The sequence below is a fragment of the Nyctibius grandis genome, chromosome 23 (genome assembly GCF_013368605.1).
Source record: "Nyctibius grandis isolate bNycGra1 chromosome 23, bNycGra1.pri, whole genome shotgun sequence".
Lineage (NCBI taxonomy): Eukaryota > Metazoa > Chordata > Aves > Nyctibiiformes > Nyctibiidae > Nyctibius > Nyctibius grandis.
In genome coordinates, this window is record NC_090680.1 from 1,373,157 (window position 1) to 1,392,855 (window position 19,699).

The window sequence follows — 19,699 nt, forward strand, 5'->3', positions numbered from 1 at the left end:
GTCCAGGCCGATAGTACAAAAGTAAGGTCTATGGTTTGTTCTTGTTTTCAGAGAACTTTCTTGGTCTGCAAAAGTGTGTGTAGGTGGCAATTAAGAATTTTCTTTGGAAGCTGCAGTGCATATAGGTTACCTCTCAAATTCTGTAGTGTGGACTTCTATCGGGTCTACCTGGTTCTGGTCTGCTCTCTAGGTGTTTCTGGCAGGCATAGGTAGGTTATTTTCCTGCTCAGTATTGCTATGGTGGTGTAATCTGCTATGTTTGCTGTTACCTACTAGGTGAAGAGTGGTGTCTGGTACTACAGCAGAATGAAAGATGTTCTGAAGGAATATTGTTTCTTAGATTCATTCAGTTTCAGGCTTATATTGGAACTGTGAGCACAAGTTTGATGGAAATTTGAAGTCTACCATCATAGCTGTATCTTAGACTTTTCAGCAGAAATGGACTGGTATCATCCAAATGCAGTATTGATATTCAGTATGATGGAGTAGTATGAAGAAAGACAATGTCAGATTAGCAAGGGTCTGTCTTCTTACATTAGGAAAGAATTCAAGCTAACACTCAAAATATTTTTCTGTGCTGCAGCAATGATGCAAGTTTACAGTGCAAACTCTGTTCTCAGAGTGGTTTTTCAATCTGTTGACAATTTGAGATTGAAGTACTTTTGTAACTTAAGAGCTGCAATCTCTGTATAAAATGTACAGAGGCCCCTCTCTCTCCAACATAGTTTTGTGTTGCCCAAGCGCGTGCGTGTTTGTCTACCACTTATGTGCATGATGCAGATGGTGATGGGAGTTCAGTGTGTCCCTGGCTAGCAAAAGAAAAGGGAACCTGAACTTTCCAGGAATCTTTAAAACCTTTTTTTTTAAAAAAAGGACTTCCCTCTTCTTCCCCTCTGTTCCCCAAGGGGGAATCGTGGGACTCTTTGGTTCTTTTTGGGGGTTCCTCTTCAGAATACAGGAGTGTTTAATTTAGTAATGTAGCTGTTCTTTTCATCCAGACCTCTCTTTTTTTTCACTTAATATAGAACAGTTTGTATTCATGGAGGTGCATCCTACTGCCTTGATCTGTGAGTAAGCAGCATTAAGTTATAAGGGAAGAAAGGTTTTGCAGGGGTGGGAATATCTTTTGACTGACTGATACAGTAAGAAGAAAATGGGCAGGCTTTTAGAGACACAATCATGTCTTCAGGTTTATCTTGGGTCAGAAAATCTGTCCATTTTTTCCAGCTGTATCAGCTCATTGAGTGAACGTTACTACCCTTTTCTGGAGGCTTTGCTGCTGTTGTTTTTACTAGGTCAGAACTTTCCTTCTGTCTTTCAGCCACCTCAGCTCCTTGAGCCTTCTTCTTGGAAATGCAGTCTGGTCTCTGCTACTAATCTCTCTACTTGTTTCTCTTCTTCTGACTAAGCCTCATCTATACTTTATAACAGTGTGACTGGAAAGCCAAAAAGAAAATCTGAGATCAAGTGCAAGAGTGTACATCACAGGGCTGTTGAAGTTCAGCTGTGGTGATTAGCTTTCTCTGAAGCTTTCAGCCCTTTTGGAGGGGGCTGGGGCAGTGGGCTGGATGATGAAAGGTCTAAACACATGCTTCATAAGCTTGTGTTAGATAGGTATTGCTTACCATGGCCCCATTACAGCTGGCCTTTATCCTAGCATTACTCAGATGTTACCTTCAGATCTCAAACCCTTTGGGCTTTGAAAAACAAAGACCATGTTGTAATTATTGCCAGAAATATGAAAAACGTCTGTCTGTGATGGCCCGCCTTTCCCCCTGCATCCAACTAGTAAAGGATCTCATTTCAGTAAAATTGTAGAAAATGTAATATAATTGTGTAGTTTAGGCCTCTTCTGCATGGGGGAGATGACTCCTTTGGATTTTTTTTTCCCACCCAAGGATACTTCCACAGGTTTGCTGGTAATGGCATTATAATGAACTGACTTATCTACTGAGCTTCAAGCATGCCCATAGTTCGTGATGGCAGAACAACACAAGAGGTTGTATCAGTAAAGACTGTTTTCTTTAGTCTAATCATAACCTCTGCATTGTCTCCGTTGTATAGACGTGGAAGCAGTTTCCAGTGCAGGCAGCTCTTTAAATGGACAGTGCATGTCTTCAGTGTGCTGTAGTTTAGTGGCCTTCGTTTCTCCTGTTCTGAAGATACTTGCAAGGTTGTTCACACATGCAAGCACTTCTAAAATATGCAGTTAGTGAGATAAGTTTGAGTGTGCTCAAAAGAATGGCTTCATTCACCATCCTCAAAACTATGACTAGCTGGTGTCTGAATCATAATTTCCAAGTTAGTGTTGAGATGGAAAAAGACAGGACTCATTTGTTTAACAGTGGAAGAGAGAGAGAGAGAGGAAAACTTGTCACGTCTGACCTTCTGCAGTGCACTCTTGTGGGTGAATACATGAGGACTTCTCTCTGCAGCACTTTGCCATCACAGTAAAGTTGCAGCAGGTTAGGGCAGGGTCCCTTCCAATTTTGTAATCTCTTCCTTTTTTTTTTATTCCCATTATTTATACTGCTCAGAGCACTCTTCTGTCTGTGTCTTCAAGCTAAATTATTACAGCAGAGGAAAACTGTGTCTAAGATGAAACTTCAGGCTCCTGGTCATCCCTTCTGGCACTTTTCCAAAGCAGTTGGCCACTCCTGGCTGCAGCTGAAGTTGTGTAGAACCGCAGTTGGTTGTGTTATAGAGTAGCTTTGGATATTGAATTTAGGATCCATATTTCTGCCTATATTATGAAGTAATTTCTGCTAATATTATAAAATACTTGGCAAATATTTTAGTCTGAGTATCCTCTGTGTGTGTGTGTGGTCTTTGTATCATTTTACCATACTAATCACTTTACCTTGAATGTTGAATTTTTCTGTGCTTGTAGCAGGCAGTCCTGTCGTCTTCCCCACACTCTGGGACTGGGATGTAAAGAGTCTGGTCTCTCTCATGAGCATGTTTTTCCACTCTCCAGAATCAGTTTCATGTCTTCATCCTGTCCTGCTCCAGCTCTCTTGGTTCTTGTCTGGTTTTGAAGCAGATTGTTTTGCTTGTAATGCATCCAAAGTGACTGCTCATACTGTAGATTCGAGGAAGAATACCAAACAGTAAAATGGATAAATAGACAGCTCGTTCTGTCACTTCTAATTATAACTGATGACAAAAGAGTGAAAATTCTTTTGTCAGAAATCTTGTAAGTGGACTTGCATTTGAATTAAAGCAAATTTGAAAATGCAAACTCTTTCTGAGACTGGGGTCTGGCCTTTTGTAGAGCTACAAAGGTACAGTGGAGATGAGATGTTTCTTTGGGTGCAGTTTCATAATTGGCATAAGTTTATCATGGAACGGGGTCAGTTCTCCACCTCCCACCTACATATTCCTGATGCCTCCCTTTTGTGTTGTTGTTTCTATAGTAGCAAAAACCTCCTGAATAACATGAATGTGCAGGATCTGGATCACCTTTCTTACCTGGCTGACCTTTCAGCCCTGACTGCAAGTGTTGGAACAAGGGAACAAGGCAGACCTGCGTGGCCAGGAGAAGGGCAGAACTGTCTTTTCCATGATTTGTGCCTGTTGTGAAACCGTGCCCTGACCTCTTTCTGAAGAGTACAGTTCTGTTTTTCACTTGGTGTGTAATGACTTTCCAAGCAAAGAGTGAAAACAGCTCTGTTGGAGACTAACTTAAAAGAAAAAAAAAACAAGTTTTCCTGGCAAGTTCATGTTTCCCAGCTCCTTTTGTAGGAGCAATGATTTTTGACAGTGTAAATCTCTTATCTCCATCTAAATCATAAAAGAAACCAGGTTTGTGGGGTGATAAATTACCCTGCTCAGCCCAGTTTGTATGCAGTAAAGAAAGTACTGCTTAACAATAAATGAGCAAGCACTAATGTAACATTAAGAGATGATTTGCATCAGTGCAGCTACGGAAATAAAATGCTAGGTTTAACATGTCTTCTGCAATGTACCATCTGTTTAGCCATCCCATTGCAACAACACATCTGTCTAGGCCGCTCGTAGCGGCTGTCCCATCGAGGCCGAGAGCACTTCCTGAGGCGGATTTTTGGGGCTTCTTTCTCAGAAGGGGAGCTGTTTTCTTCGGCTTAGCTTTGTTGCTTTCCTTTAGAGCTTGATAGAAGCAGAGCACATGCACTGGGTAATAAACACAGGCTCCTTCTGTGTCTGCTGGGTCCTCGATGGAAGGAGCCCAGTAACAAGTGTGTGGTCTCAACAAGAAGTAGCTTTGGAGACAGGTTCCTGGTCCTGTTCCCAGTTCTGCGTTGGCTCATTTGTAAGCCACTTAACCCTTCTGTCTTTATTTCATTTCCCCCTAGCCATATAAGTGCCATCTGACAGGGATTCTTGACTAATAAGGCATTTACTATTTCTGAGCTGCTTTTCAGAAAAAATGTAGGGGGATTTAATCAGAGAAGTAAGTTGGGGTGCTTATATATATTTTAATAACTACCCACACCAGTGCCTCTTTGGTGGACTTTTTTTAACCTTCGTTTGTACCACATGAGTTTTATGCACTTCAAAATAGCCAAATGGCATATTTCAGAAATCCCGTTCTGAACTTCTCAGGCCCTTGGAACAAGACTGGGTCCCAAGGGCAGAGCTTCAGCCACAGCTTTGGGTTTCCTTATGTCAGGTGGAGCTCAGTGCTGTCTTGCATGTGTCTCTTCCTTTGTGTTTATGAACATGTCGTGTTTATCATAAGGTTTATTACATTAAACTTGCCTGACCAAAATACTGCTTCATGTCATAAAGCTGTGGTAATCGTATTGTGCTATTGCATTTTTTTAGAAGTTGATTTGAGGGTCGTGTTCTACATCAGACAACTTTGCTTGTAAACAGTACAAGTTTTGGCTGAAGGGAGGAGCTTTTCTCTCTTACCTAATGTTCACGTGCCATCAAAAATGTGCTTACAAACCGAAAGGAGATGCGCACAGACTGTCAGCCTGAACCGGTGGTGTGGGTGGTTCTTGGCAAAATGTATGAGTCTCTGAAGCTGGTGAGGAAATTTTTAACCGTGGTGTCACAAACTTGATGCGTTAGCAACAGATGTCATTTTCATAAGCCTCTGCTCTCTTAGGGAGCACAGCATGCGAGCGGCAGTCACAGTCTGCATGCAAAACGTAGTGGTTGATGGCATGAAGTCATGTCTTTTAATACACACTGGCTAGAAGAGCACCTTGGTGTAACATTGTGAAGCTTTGTCTTTGGGGCTTAATTAGACCAAGACGACAGAGCTCCGTGTTGTGCATGGAAAGTCTGTTTGAAGAATGTCAATGAACTGAAAGTCAGAGCAACCATTCTGTTAAAACAATACTTAGCTCTTGCCCCATGTGGTTTTATTTGAGAGCTGAATGCTGATGTGAGTCAAGTGAAACAGGAGAATCCTGTGCTTTCCGTCCTTTTTCTTTTGTCTTTCCATGCGTGCAAAAAAAAAAAATCAATAAAATTCAGAAGGAGCGTGAACTCTGCTACACTCATAGGAACTATTTCAAATTAGTAAAATGGAATGTGATCGCTCTGCTAGTGCACAAAGACTTCATCTGCATTGAAGTCACCTGGGGATGAGAGCCTCATAGTGCACCAGGGGCAGTTAGGCCTGGCATTCGTTTTTGAGATGTTGAAGATGGTGGTGGTTCCTGAAAAACGAAGGGGGAGTAACGTAAAAATTCACATTGATAGCAGTGTAACTTAGAAAGGAGAGAGGAGTGTGTCTGGCCTTGCTGTGTAGCTGTTACGGTCTGTCAGCATTTGAGCATCACCAGCATGCCTGAACAAAGAAAGAACTTGCACTGGTCCCTCAGCTTTTTGGTGAGGTATAGATTTATTGGGATCTGAAGGAGGGGGGGGAACAAAAGCACCAAAAGCTGTGGTTTTGGATGAGTCGGCATTTCCATTTGACATGATCATTCAGAGATTTTTGTAACTCATCCAAAAGAAAACCCAACCAAACAAAAAAAAACCAGCAACCTGGGTCTCAGCCTGAAATTCATTTGCTTTGCAGAAACAAGAGGTTTTGAGTTATTCAAGTGCAAATTTTCCTTGAAGAATATTGTATGTAAAGCCTTTTTTTGCATTTGTTTATCTCCAAAACAGGTTCATTTTTTAAAATGAAAACTTGAGCCTTCGGTCCCTCCTGTGGACACATAGCCTTACCCAAGGTCTTGTTTCATTTTAGAAAAATGAATTGCTGCGCCGGTGGGGTAGTATTTGACTGCTTTAAAAGTTCCTGTCAGTGTTTTATTTTTGTTTTTGTTTGTGGACTTGCTGTGCCTTTTGCCCGGCCGTATTTAGTCTGCATACTAAATGTTAGTCCGCCCAAACACTTTACTTTGTGCACTTAGCTTTTCTCCTTTTTTTTTTTCCTTTCTCCTTTTTTCTTTCTTTTTAAATTTTTTTTTTCTTTTGCTTTCCACCCAGATGTATTTTAGACCGAGACAGACTTTGCTCCGATGGGCCGGATTTTAGTCCGTGCACTAAATTTTAGTCCGCAGACTAAAAATAATCCGCGGATTATTTACTAAATCGATTCCCTCACTGAGAACTACAGAGACCTTACACTGAGCCGTACGCACGAGGGGCTCCATGGCTCGCTGTCTGTCCGTGCCCCCAACCCTTCCCACCACAGAGCGCCGGCCCCCAGTTGCTTTGTCGTCGGCACCCTGCGGCGTGGAAGTGCTGGAGGACCCATTGCCGCGGGCGGCAGCCGCTCGTGTAGTTCTTGGTGGGCGAATTGGGCAGCTTTCCCAGTGGAACTGTGTTGAATGGGAAGAGCTAAAAGACTGCAAGGGTTTTCGCTTTTATTTCTTAGGGCGTTATTCCAAAGGGAGGCGGGAGGGGACAAATTGAGGGGGAAAAAAAAATTCTTAAGTAATGGGTGCGACGGGTATGAGGGGGAATAAACCCGCAATAGAGAGAAATTCAGTCCATACCCGCACTCCTGAGGTGGTATGTCCAGTTCCTGAAGAATCCTAAAGAGAGAACGCCAGCAAACAAAATCCAGTGGCGGGGGAAGTCAATCCAAAATGGAGAATAATCCGCGGCGGCCTGAGGCACTCATAGCTCACGCAAATTAAAAACATCCAAATTCAAAGTACAGATCTCGGATTTTTACTTTTCTCTTCAGCACAAATTATAAATTGCTAGGGGTTTGGGTTTTTGGGAAAAAAAAAAAAAACAAAAAACAAAACCCAAAACAACCCAAAAGTTTACATTGTGTCTCTGGGACAGATTTACGAGCGGGATGCACCTTTGGGGACAAACTAATCTGGCCCCATTGTCTGTGGATGTTTATATCCAGGACCGAGGACTGAAAATTGTTTATGATGGGAATTTCAATTACCCTTTTAGTTCAAGTTAGAGTTTTGATTTCAATTTTTTTTATTTTTTTAGTAAATGCACTGGCATTGGAACATAAATTTACTATAGAAATGTTTCTATACTATGCCTCACCATTGCACAATCAATTTTTTGGCATACACTGTGGTGAAGTTGGACTTGCTGCTATGGAGACTGATGTTTAAAGTTTCTAATTGTATAAGCATTTTCTATGTCCCCCACACCATGGATTTCTTATAATATTGGCTATATTTTTCCTTGCTGGACTATTCTCTTTTGGATTGACTTCCCCTGTTTGGATTATTTCACTGCATTATCATCTTTAGGACTCGTCAGGAACAGGACATTTCACCTCAGGAGTACGGGTATGTACTTAAACATTTTTTCAAATTACTAGGCCTAGCCTTGAAAAAAAAAAAAAGCAGAGAAATGCTAGAATTGGAATATTTGAGTTCAAACCACATCCTAGACGCAGCAGCCAGGTGAATGTTGTAATACAAGGTGACAGAGATGAGATGGGCACAGACCTGTAACTCACTTCATGTGTTAGTTGCAGGGGGGAGGCTGTGTGAGGCCTTCTAATTTATTTTTTATTTTTTCCCCTCCCTGGTTTGAAGGAGTTAGGGCAGACTTTGGGAACTGCCTACCCCAAGTAACTAATTTCTAATCCAAAGGCAGGCTGAGCAGTTCTCAGCAGGGTTTAGGAAACAGATGCTAAGGTTTTGCTGACTTGAAAATGAGGAGTTTATGAGTGGACAATAAAAGTACTCCTTTTACAGGTGGCAGATCTGTGACTGTCTACCTACTAATTCGCTCGAGATGAGGGCTTGTCATCTTTGCCTTAAGGAAAAAAAAAGGATTTTTTTTCTTAAAATCTGTATAGTGGCTGATATGTGAGCTGGCCTGAGGGGAAAACACAGCTAAGAGTGAAGTACTTCAGTTTGAAGCTGTGGTAAATCAAGCCTCTTAAAACATCAGTGAGAAGGTGCATGAGGGAAACCTCAGTAGTTTTTCCTCGTGTTAAATACCAGGCGACTTCACTTCTGTGGATTTACCTCAAGACATGCTCGTTTGTGCTACTTACCATGGGATTTTAAAAAAAAAAAGCTTTTTTTTTTTCTTTTTTTTTTTATTTTTTACTTTTTTTAATTGGAGGCAGCCTGTGATTTTTATTCTGGTCAGGCCATGACTTGGAAGTCATACTTGCATCCAGTTTGCGCTGTGGTCAGCAATCTGGGCTCTGCAGGCAATGGGTCTTGGTGCTGAACAGCTTCTGCTGCCCCTCCATGTGACCATACATTCATGGCACAGTGGTCAGCAGAAGTTCTCTGCCAGCAGCATTTGCAGCAGCTTTTGGCCACGGTGTTAAGCTCAAACCTTTTCTTTTGTCATTATAGGCCTCCTGCGAAAATTTTGTTTAGTTTGTTTTGCAATAACCCGGTAGTAGAAATAAATTCTTCTCTTTTGGTACCTCGCTCTTTGGCTCCCCGAGTCAGGGTTCCCTGGCACGCTAGTTAGTACAGCACACACTGCAGCAAACCCAGGTTCTCCTGAGCCAGCTGGGCACCAGGGAATAAAATTTCAGTCCCTGGAGAACTTAGAATTTGTGTTTGATTCTCATTCATGAGAGCATATGTCTTTGGTTTATAACCTACTTAAGGAGTGCCTGTGCAAGTTCTTCATCTGTGATTAATTAGCATGTCATGCAGTGATTTCTTTTTTTGCTCCTTGGTGCTGTGTGGCTTGGGTTCACCTGCACTGGTGCATTTTGGATTAGCTCAGTTTTTACCAAAAATGCTGGCATCAGAACTTAACGCTCGCACCCACTGCACTCCCTTTTCCCCAGCCTGCGTGTCACCCGCAACATAGCAAGAGACAAGTGCTTGAGGAGCCATCCAGGTCACGTACATGATTAACTCATATTTTGCTTTTGACGTAATGAGAAAGAAGGATGGGGGTGTGATTAGTGGTGGGTAGAACCCTTCTTAAGACGTTTAAAACAAAGCTACAGTGAAGAACTCCTTTTTGTAATCACTCAAGGTAAAAATCTATTAGAGTAATATAGTTGGTTCTGTTGACACAACTTTCAGCTGTTCTTAGAAATACCAAATGTGCAGGAATTATCCCAATAAACTTATGGGAATGACTTGCCAGAATAAGGTCACGGAAGGAGTAACTTGCAAATTAGAGCTAGACATTTCCTGCACCCCACCCGTTCTTTCCTTGTTGTTCTCCAAAGCTGAACAGCAGCCTCCATAGCAACAATCTGACCTGCCTGCCCGCAAAAGTCCACGTTAGTAAGACTTCATTCACTAGCCAAAAAAAAAAACAACCCGAAACCGTAGCGGGGCCTTATTCAGTTTTTACATTCAGTGAATCCTGCTCATTTGAACCCTCCTCCCCACTTTCACTTCACCCCATATGCATGGCTGGTAGCACCTGTGTGTGTTTGTCATGATTTTTTGAATGAGTTTCCCCTCCATTCTTAAAGTCATCCTTCTGAGTGCGCGCTCATGAAGTCTCTTGCTGGCATTGCACCTTCACTCTTGTGCAAGACATTGCAATTAACCCTTTCTCAACCCCAGGAACTGGATTTTCCCATCCTTACTGGAGGACTTTGATTAGCACAAACCATAAGTTTGTTCCAGCTTGTTGGGCAACGAGAGGTTTAATTGCTCTGACTTGCTTCTGGTCAGCAAAGAAAAGAAACATACCCAGACAACCTGTTTCTCCTTGCCTCTTGTGGTTTGTTTTTTTTTCAGGTCTTCCGGCCCCGCACTCCACCAGAAGCAATTGCGCTATGTAGCCGTCTGTTGGAGTACACCCCCACCGCCCGCCTGACTCCCCTGGAGGCCTGTGCGCACTCTTTCTTCGATGAACTACGGGACCCAAATGTCAAGTTACCAAATGGGCGAGAGAAACCTGCACTCTTCAATTTCACCACTCAAGGTAGCCCGTGAGCGTTGAAAGATCCCTTCTTTAGGAGAAAGCGCTGGGAGAAATGTTCGCTCTAATGCAGGTGTCACTCCCTCAAAAGCAAAAAATCTTCGAGCAGGACTAAGGTTACACAACCACTTGGTTGTGTAACCAGCTGGACATTTCAAAAAGAGAGGAGAGGGACCTGGAGAAATGGGTTGTGGGATTTGCCTGGTGCCCTTGATTCAAATTTAGTGCAGGGGCCCGAGGGTGGTTAGTACTGGATTGCATCGAGAAGGCTTGCGTTTGCAGCTCAGTGTCTGCAACCTAACTGATGGTTTTGTGTGAAATATCACAGTGAGTGGACCATGGAGATGAGATTATTGTTTTGGAGATGATCCTGCTCCTTCCTACCTGAAACACCATAGCAAGGAGTAATGCATATTAGGTTTGGCAGGGAGGTTTGTAGTGTTGCAACCCGTTTTGGTTCTGGATGCAAGATAAATACATATAAATGCTTTAGTGTCCAGATTTTAATGTGCTGTACAGTTCATCTGGCATTACATTGACTCAGTCATTTAGAAACTGTAAAAATGACGGACAGCTAATTTTTTGTTTGAAGCCAGACTGGTATCAAATTTTAAAACCATTCATGTATTTTTTTCCACTGGTCAGAAATGTAAAACTGATATTCCCCCTAGAACAGTTTTGCCTGCCAAGAGAGAGAATGTGAGAAGTATGGCATACAAATATGCTAGTCATTAATTTTGCAGCACTTTTTTTTAAGTTATTAGCTGCCAATTCTCACCCTTTGAGCGAGAATAGATCTGTGTACATTTTCTGTTGAAAGTATAAAACACCTTTTGACTCATTTAGCGTCAATGTAATTTTTCAAACTCTAGTGCAATGCAATGCCCATCTGCCAAAATGTGAAACAGAGCCCTCTTCTTGAACATGTGGAGCCCTTTTATTAAAAAAAAAAAAGAGGGGGGGGCATAGGGAGAGGGAGAGGGGCAAAAAGCTTTGTGTCTGAACAAAGTAATATTTTAAGCTACCTGGAAATTAACTTGCTTTGAGTGGCTGCCTTGCAGAAGGTAAATATATTGAATATACTAAAACATTTCTGAAGCATGAACACCTTAAAGCGTTCAAGAAAATAGATTGTGCTTCCAGGTCACTGTCCTCTGTGCCGATTCCTGCATCTGTTGTTATGAATTTAGTAATTATGTTACAGGTTCTTCCTTGTTACATTATTCATGAATTGTGTTTTCTTCACCCTCTAAGGCCATCTCCAGTAGCTAAGTTTTGGTCCCAGTGTCTTAATACAGCTTAACTCCTGTTCTTTTTTAATTTCTTATTGTTTCTTAATGATGTTAAGATTGGTCCTATCTACTACATGAAAACAAGGATTTTTAAAAGGGTTGGAAAGCTCTAAAGTGAGTCTCTTTAAAAATCCTGAGGGGAAAAATAAATGTCTGTGTTGGGAATGTGTCCCTGGTTTCCCCCCAGGCAGTGTGGGCGCTGCTGGGTAAGCGGGTAAGATACCCTAATGCTCAAGCAAATGTAAAGCTCCTCTTTTGCCATCCTAGAGAGCTGATGTGCGCTCCCCTTGCACAGTGACTTAGGGAATTGCAAGAAAAATCAGTTCCAGAGGAGCGATTTCCTTAAGATTCAAAAAAGCAGGTTTCTGTCATCAGCAGGTGCCAGTTTTACCATTTGAAAAGGGAAGGCAAGATAGAGTCTGGCCACTTATGCATTTCCAAATAAGCTCTCTTGCAAGTGGCCAGCCATACTCAAAAAATAGCCACAGTTTTTCTTAAATAAATTGCTTAGTGCTGTGATTTTAAGACCTTTGTAATTAATAAATGTGCAGCAGTGAGTCTCGTGTAGCAGCTATCCTATTACAACCTCAAGATACAGAAGCTTTTGCTCCTCCAGTGACCACCATGCAGTCCTCACTCTGTAGCCAGACCATGCAAGGTCTGGTCAAATTGGCTAGTCCAGAGCAGAAATCCCAGCTGGGAAAAAGATCAGGTCATTGGAAATCAGATGATGACTCATGTTAAGTCATCTGTGGTAATTTAAAAAGTAATGAAAGACATCCTTTTGTTTTGGACGGCATTTGTTTTCAACAGACAATATTAAGCTTTAGGAGAAGTGTTTTAGTTGGCTATATCCAGTTGCCTGAAACCCATGAAGTAGGAGGTGGCTGCTGAAGGCTTGAAGGCAAAACTGTTTGAAATAACAACATAAATCTGACCATCAATGCGTTGGATTGATTTTCAGAAAGAACCAAAGCGTCGTACCAAATCTGCTGATCTGGGCACTGATGCTGCTCAAGTAAAGTCTAGAAAAAAAGCAGTGAGAGCACAGGGAAGATAAAGATCATGGTTTCTGGCTGCCAGCAGTAGCTGTGGGGCATGTAGGTGCTTCCTTTATTGTAGAGATGAAATCTGTTGAAGAGAGCTTTATCTGGTCATTCTTAATGTTTTGCCTGTAAGTTTCTCTTCGTATTTAAACAAATGTTATACATTAACTGGGGTTTGAAAAAATTATTTTGGCCAAGGAAGTATCTCCACTAGCCACAGAGCTGCAGTTCAGTGGCTATTGGACCTACAAGACAGAAAGCACAGAAAGTGATTTTTCTCTTAGAAGCTGAAGCTTCAAACAAATGACTACCATTTCCTAAACTTCTTGTAACATGTCGGTGATTGTGCTGGGTCACAAATGTTACTGTCACTCCATGTTGGCCATTAAAGACTGTAAAATTCTTCTGTGATTCAGCACTTAGGAATGGTTATCATGCTTCTCTGTGACAAATGACTTTTTTTGCTAAAGTGTGGGGGTTTTGTGTTTTGTTATTTTTTCTTTCAAATGAGCCTGGCTAGTGACCTTTGAAAAAAAGTTTATATAAAACCCCTTCATTTCTAACCAAACTGTTTCAATGTGACCAGAAATCCTTAGTGAGACCATTTGAGTGCCATCTAGGTTTTTTTTTTTAGACAGAGTATTTCTGCTCAAGGCATGTGGAGAGGGGAAGAAAGGAAAATTATGAAACTTGTGCTGCTTCCAGCACTCTTCTAGATTGAGGAGAAACTGCTGGAATAACTTGAGTTCCATGGAAAGTTGGTTATTGTGACAAAGCAAACATGATACAAGACTCATTTTTCTAGGGGATTGTGGGAGTGTTGATATATCAAACATAACGATACTGAAAAAGAGCGCTGCGCTGTTTCTCGACGCCAAGTGTTTTCTTGTGTTTGGGGAATGAAGATGATATGGTGTTCTAGTAAAACTGGATATTTTCATTCCTGCTCCTTATTGGAGACGTAAACTGTCCGCAAATGGCATGATTTGATCAGGAGAAAGCCAAAGGTGTTCTCCCAGCTGATGTGAATGGGCTTTGGCTCTCATAAATGAATTGGGATAGCTGCTCTGTTCACATCAAGGTATTGAAAACTTTGGATTGCCTTGATCACAATGCCTTCTTGCAGCAGCATTGGTTGTAATTAACCCAACCTTGAATCGCAAGTTTGATTTAGATAAGCAGGCTACAGTTCAACAGCTTGTCCGAATACTGTGTTGGAAATCACTGAGGACAGAGGTTCTCAATAATTTGCAGACTGCAGGTACCACAGGTCAAGCTTTTTCCTCGGTATTGACATGTCACATCCTTGCAGATGGAATAGCTGCAAAAATACGGTGGAACAAAAATTCAAACAAGTTCTCAAGCAAAGCTGCTGTTAGACTTCAGCCAGAAGAGTTCAATTTACTTTGGTTATTTCTTGTTTGAATTGACCTGCTCCTCTAAGTGTCAAGACATTCAGAGCATGCTGAATTTAAGAAGCTTCACACCAAGAAAGATGATGTGGGGTTTGAGAAGGGAACAAGATCAGCCTTCTAGTCTCTGAAGCTACCTTAAAGAACGTGCATAGAGAAATGGTTGCACTTGCCTTAAAACCAACAAAACCCAATACACCTGCCATAACTGGTGCTGTGAAAAGAGGTGTTCTGGCAGCATTAGATGAACATATGGAAGGAATGAGAACGGGGTCGAAGTGCCGTTGCAAGGGTGTTGTTCTGTCTGATCAGCTGGTTCTTTGGCCACAGCGATGCAGGCATCTACAGCTGCATCCTCGAGGCACTGCTTAGCACCAGAAGGCAGCGAATGTCATTTGGTTGCCTTAATGTTTTAGCTCTGCTTTTGTTTGGGTCACAGCCCTGTATTGCTGCCAGTGATGCACAGAAAATAATGTGGGGATGATGGAAACTTTGAAAAGAGCAAGGTAAACAGCAGATTCCCAGTAATAACATTTTTGAGAAATAGCTTTAAAAAAAATACTGAAGGAGCAACATTTTCTAGCACAGAGCAACTCATATCCAAGGTAGTATTAAAGTATAGGTTTATCACTAGTGTTCAGCTTTGACACTTGAGGATTCATGTTTCCTCAGTTTATTTTTCCATTTAAAACGGAGACTTATGAATTCTGAAATATATTATGAATATATGAATTTTGAATTATTCCCACATTAATTTGAGGATTAGTATTTGTAAAAGTGCTGTGAGTATTGAGGCTTTCTGGAAGGACTAGCTAGGTCTGCTTAGACCTGAATGGAGTATTACAGGATAGATTGGATGGGTTGCAGGTAATGTAGCAACTTCTGTTTGGTTCTGGACTGGAGCTTGTGTTCGTAAGTGCTGAAAGGCAGTCTCAAAATGTGTAGTAATAAGAAGCTTGTAAGCAGGTGAGAGTCTTCTGCATCTTGCCCTCCCAGCAGTAAAGAAACTCAATGTAACTTAACGGAAGAAAAAAAATTCGCCAAGTAGACAACTAAGCCCTTTAGGCCCTAAGTTTAAAGCTTGCATTAAAGAAAAGCAATAGGCTCTTAAAAACGAGCCCAAATAATTTAAGACTGTGTACAAAACCACATTACTGAACCCATGGCGTGATTTGGACTGGTTTCTGTACAGCCCTTGCTATCTGGAGGTCTTATGTAAAAAGCTGTCTATTCTCATTTCTCCTCCAGATGACCTCCTGGAGCTCCAAAAGCCATCAGTCTCCTTCTGTGAGGTGACTGTTCACATCCTGTTCACTGGATGTTGCTTCCTCAAGAGACAGTCATTCCTGTTTCTGAAACAAACAGGACCTGTCTTGTCTCGGCTCAGTCCCGCCTCTTGTGAGGCACTAGATTCTCTTGAAAAGGTGTCAGAAAATTGTCATTTGTTGGCAATGTGTTGCCCTTAATCCTCCCACCGTTGTGGCTGTGAGATGCCCATTTCTCATTCTGATACACGTTGAAGCCATGTTAGATTTGGAGCCTAAAAGGCATGACTATTTTTTCCTTGGTTAATGTCTTCAGAAAGGATGGTTGCATCGTTTTGTTGTCCATTTAAATTGCCCAGCAAACCAACTCCCTTTGCCTTTCCCTCTGCTTTTAAAGGAGATGTCACCTCTTCTTGGCCTTGCTGAAGGAGACTGCTGTGAGAGATTGGTCTTGGGTTCCTGGGTCATTGAGAAAGTGATGCTTGAGTGAGCCAAAGAACTGAATCCCTGAAGCTCTTGGAGCAACTGTGGCAGCTGCTTGCTTGCTGAACCAGTGCCCAATGCAGCACCGCTGTTATCAGCCTTCTCCGTGAGACTGATTGCAAGTGGGTTTGTGAAGGGAATCCTTCCAGTGCTCAGAAGAAAACGGCATTATCAGGCCATTGATAAGGCACAGGCTTGGCTGTTTCTTTGCTAACTCCCAAGCTGCTGTCTTTCTCTAGGAAGTAATTCCCTTGCACCACTACTTGTACTTTTGACAGTCGTGCTCTGGAGACTGCCTTGCCTCAGTATCGCTGTGGTTTCCTCTCGCTGGTCGGCAAAGGAGAAAACGTAACACGACCTTAGGCTGTAAGGGCATGCGTTTCACCCAAGGTTGCTGTTACGGGGGGGAAACCTGAGGAGCTGAGCCAGCATGCAGGGCTCTCTGTGGATGATGAGCTAACTCTGTTTGTTCCACCTCCCCTCCAGAACTGTCAAGTAACCCATCTCTGGCTTCGATCCTCATCCCTGCTCATGCCCGGAACCAAGCAGCTGCTTCAACCCCTACAAACGCTACAGCGGCCTCAGGTGAGAACGTGCAACTGCCTGCCTCCCTCCCCACCCTCATCCCCCCTGCCCACGCACCTTCCCTCTGCTGAGGCCTGTGAACGGGGAGGAAGGGTTTGTTCCAGCATCACCTGAAACTCGGTCTTGGTAGGTGGTCGTTTGAGTGCTAGCTGTGGTCACCAACCCAAATCCTAACCCAGAGCACTTGAACTCTGTGTTCAACTGTTTAGTTTGTTGGTCTTTCTCGCTCAGGCTTCCACTATTAAAAAAATCATTATTTCACCTGTTTTTTATAATCCTTGTGGATTGGTTTGCACCTAATTTCTGAGCTCTCGGCCAGTCTGAAATTAATACTGACTGGGAGCATGGGTTTGTGATGCCTAAGAAGAGAAGAAACAGCTAGCTCAGTACGCGTGGCCTACATGGAGTGTGGATGGAGACGATTTTTCCCCAAAGGCATTAGCACTTAAAAGTCTGATTAGGGAGTTCAGTCAGCGTGCTCACTGCCTCATCTAAGTAGTTGCAGTTGCTTCTTACTGAGTTCACTTGTGTCATCTTCGGGCACGAGGCAGATGCTTTTGGGGTTTGGCCAGCACTGAGTGAATTTCTTTTTTGCCTCTCTCGCTCTCTCTCTGGTTTCTGTCAGAAACCTTTTAAAAACTCACCATTGGCCTGTAGCCACTCCATATTGTATTCTGTTTCCAGTGAAAGCTTAAAAGTTGGGTAATATCAGTTGGGAGCCTCCCAAAGCAAATCCCAGGTGCTGCAGGATGTGGCAGAGGTGATTCAGTACGTGGCGGCCTTGCTCTGACTCAGCCCTGAGTCAGCACACCAGGCAGGCCGCAAAACGGGTGTGCTTCCGTGCGTACCCTGCGTGCACGTCAGGCCTGTTGGACAAGGGCTGTGACCCCCTGTTGAGGTGCAGGGCGCTTACTCGGTGTAAGACAGCTGGTAAGGAGGAGCCCTGTATTCTTGAAACGTGTGGGAAGGCGTTTGCAGGTTGATGTGCCAGGCAGTTACCTGATACCTGATGCGCTTGGTCCAGCCGGTGCTGTACAGAACGCATTTTCATACTCCAGGACAGACAGATGCACCCAGTTTTGGAAGATGAGGTTTCTCTCTAAAAATGTAGTAGCAGTAGATAAAAGATACAGCCTGTACAATTCATGTGCTCTGAATTTAGGAGAAAGCAAAATTGCTATTTTCAAATTTAGTGTGTTTGTTTCGTACGCTTGGCAGTATTTTGCAAATAGTCATATTCTCTGTTTCCCTTTTATGTGCATCTGTTGCTCAACAACGAGTGAGGAGAAAAAAAAGAAGTAGATAAAGTAGTAGAAGTGATTGAAAAACTGCAAAATACAAATATGAAAAATTATTTTAAGCCCTCCAGAAAAATACTGTTTCTCTTAATGTTCCTTTTATGCCTTTTAAGGAGTTCTCTTTGCCAAAATAAAACAGTCTTGAAGAATTAATGAGGTTAAGAAGTCTGTTTTCACCCAGTGCTTTCCAAGAGTTCATGTGGGGAAAAAAATGCATTAGGCTGAGTCCTAAATGTGTCCTAAATATGAAGTATACTAAAATGAAAAAACAAAACCAACCCCACCATATTGAGGTCAACATTTTTTAAACCTCTTGTTTGCTAGCACTGCTCTGAGTTGGGATAGGACCTCTTACTCATAGTTCAAAACCCCAAAAAATATACTTGCAGCTTGTAAAGAAATTGTGAAATTAAGTTCAGTATTGAGCAACGTGTAGCTTTGGGTTTCTGCAGCACAGTGGGTTTGTAGTTTCTTACTGAAATGGGGTTCTCACAGGAGGCAGTAGGGATTTCATCAGAGTTGTGATTTTTTAGGATTAGGTCCTGTATGAGGTTATGTTAATCTGTTGTGCTTTGCATGCTGGTGCTACACTTAGCAAGAGACTTTCCTAAAAGGAGTCCCTTCTTTCCCTATACCCCTGCACATGCCAGAGCAGTAAATTTTAGTTCTTCAGTAACTGCTAAAGCAGCACTGGAACAATCGTCCACCTAACCCAGGGCTTCCCAACAGGCAGGAGGCTTTTCTGCAAAATGTTTGCTCATGTGAATGAGCAGCACAAGTCCAGAAACTACTTTTTTGAGTGGTGATGCTGGCACAAAATGTAACTCTCAAGGCAAGTCAAAGGGCAAAGCAAGTTGTATGTAACTGTAATCCACATTATTAGTACGTAACTCTTGTGTCCCTCTAGCAAGCAGAACTGATAGTGTCAAGTTCTCTTGAACTCTTGACACTCAAGTGTCCCCTGTTACGTGCAGTGTAGTTACCTGCTCTGTAAGCTTGAGGCATAGGTGCCCGTACGTGGAAAGGCAGCTCACTAGCTCATCGCTGTAGATAATCCAGCTGGGCTGTTACTACCTGCTTGCAGACGGTTACTCCGTTTTCATAGCTGTCGTGTTGGTATTGCAGCCATGTCAAAATTTCAGCTTTTGTATAAGGTGTAAAGCACTGCTTCTTGTCATGCGTCTTTTTTGTATCCAAGGAAGGGTCATGATTAGAAAATAACTAGAAAAATGAGATTTTTTTGTCTGAAGTCTAGCAAAGTAGTGTTTGCCAGGAGACTTCGTGGTGTGGTGTTAAAAGATGGAAAGATTGGCTTTTCAACATACATTAACAGCGCAGGTTTCATCAAGCCAGGGATACTAGCCCTTGTGCTAACCAATATGACACACACCTGCATTTTTTAAAGTGTTTTTTGGTCATTTTTGTTAACTGATAGATTCACGGTGGTGATTTCAACAGCCCAGTGCAACAGTAATCGTGGGATCATGATCTTAAATGTAGGGGAATTCTTGTAGGTAATTTTTGAGTGCTAAAAAAAGTATTTGTTGTAAATTTCCGCTTCTCTTGAGGTGTAAAGCTGGACTCGCTCTACTAATAGAACCTGGCTTTGCAGTGGGAGCATGAAGCCTTGCTGCACCAGCATTACTAAATTCACCTAAAGGTTTATGAGAAATTCTCTGTGACATTAGTGGCATGTCTAAAGCAAAGCAGAGGAAAAGGCAGATGGGAGTTATTGGCCCCTGCTTGAAATGGTGTGCTAGCTTTCCGTGAGTTACACTGGCCATTGATTTAAAATGCTGGTGCAGCTTTATTTGTGTGGATGCTGACTTGATCTAGCTGGAGGAGTAGGAGGATGGTTTCATAGCCATGCAGCCGCAGCATGTGAGAGGGGAGCATGCACACCAAGCCGAATGCATATCTGCTTGTGTGACTACATGTTTTTCTTCCTGGATCAGCCAGCAGCAGTAGTCACCCCTCTGTTAGTCAGCATTAAGATGGGAAGAGCATAATTGCCATCTG

The 19,699-nt window shown here is 42.5% G+C and overlaps 1 protein-coding gene across 2 annotated transcripts in view; it reads left to right on the forward strand.

Annotated features, from left to right (window-relative positions):
• The window catches only part of GSK3B (glycogen synthase kinase 3 beta), a 143,620-nt gene that overhangs the window by 115,093 nt on the left and 8,828 nt on the right, over positions 1–19,699 (forward strand). The window contains exons 9-11 of one of the 2 annotated variants that reach the window (XM_068417571.1): positions 7,680–7,718; positions 10,116–10,302; positions 16,284–16,382. In XM_068417571.1, the coding sequence (XP_068273672.1) occupies positions 7,680–7,718; positions 10,116–10,302; positions 16,284–16,382 (325 nt within the window). The remainder of the gene's footprint in view (positions 1–7,679; positions 7,719–10,115; positions 10,303–16,283; positions 16,383–19,699) is intronic. The other variant, XM_068417572.1, reaches the window with a different exon arrangement.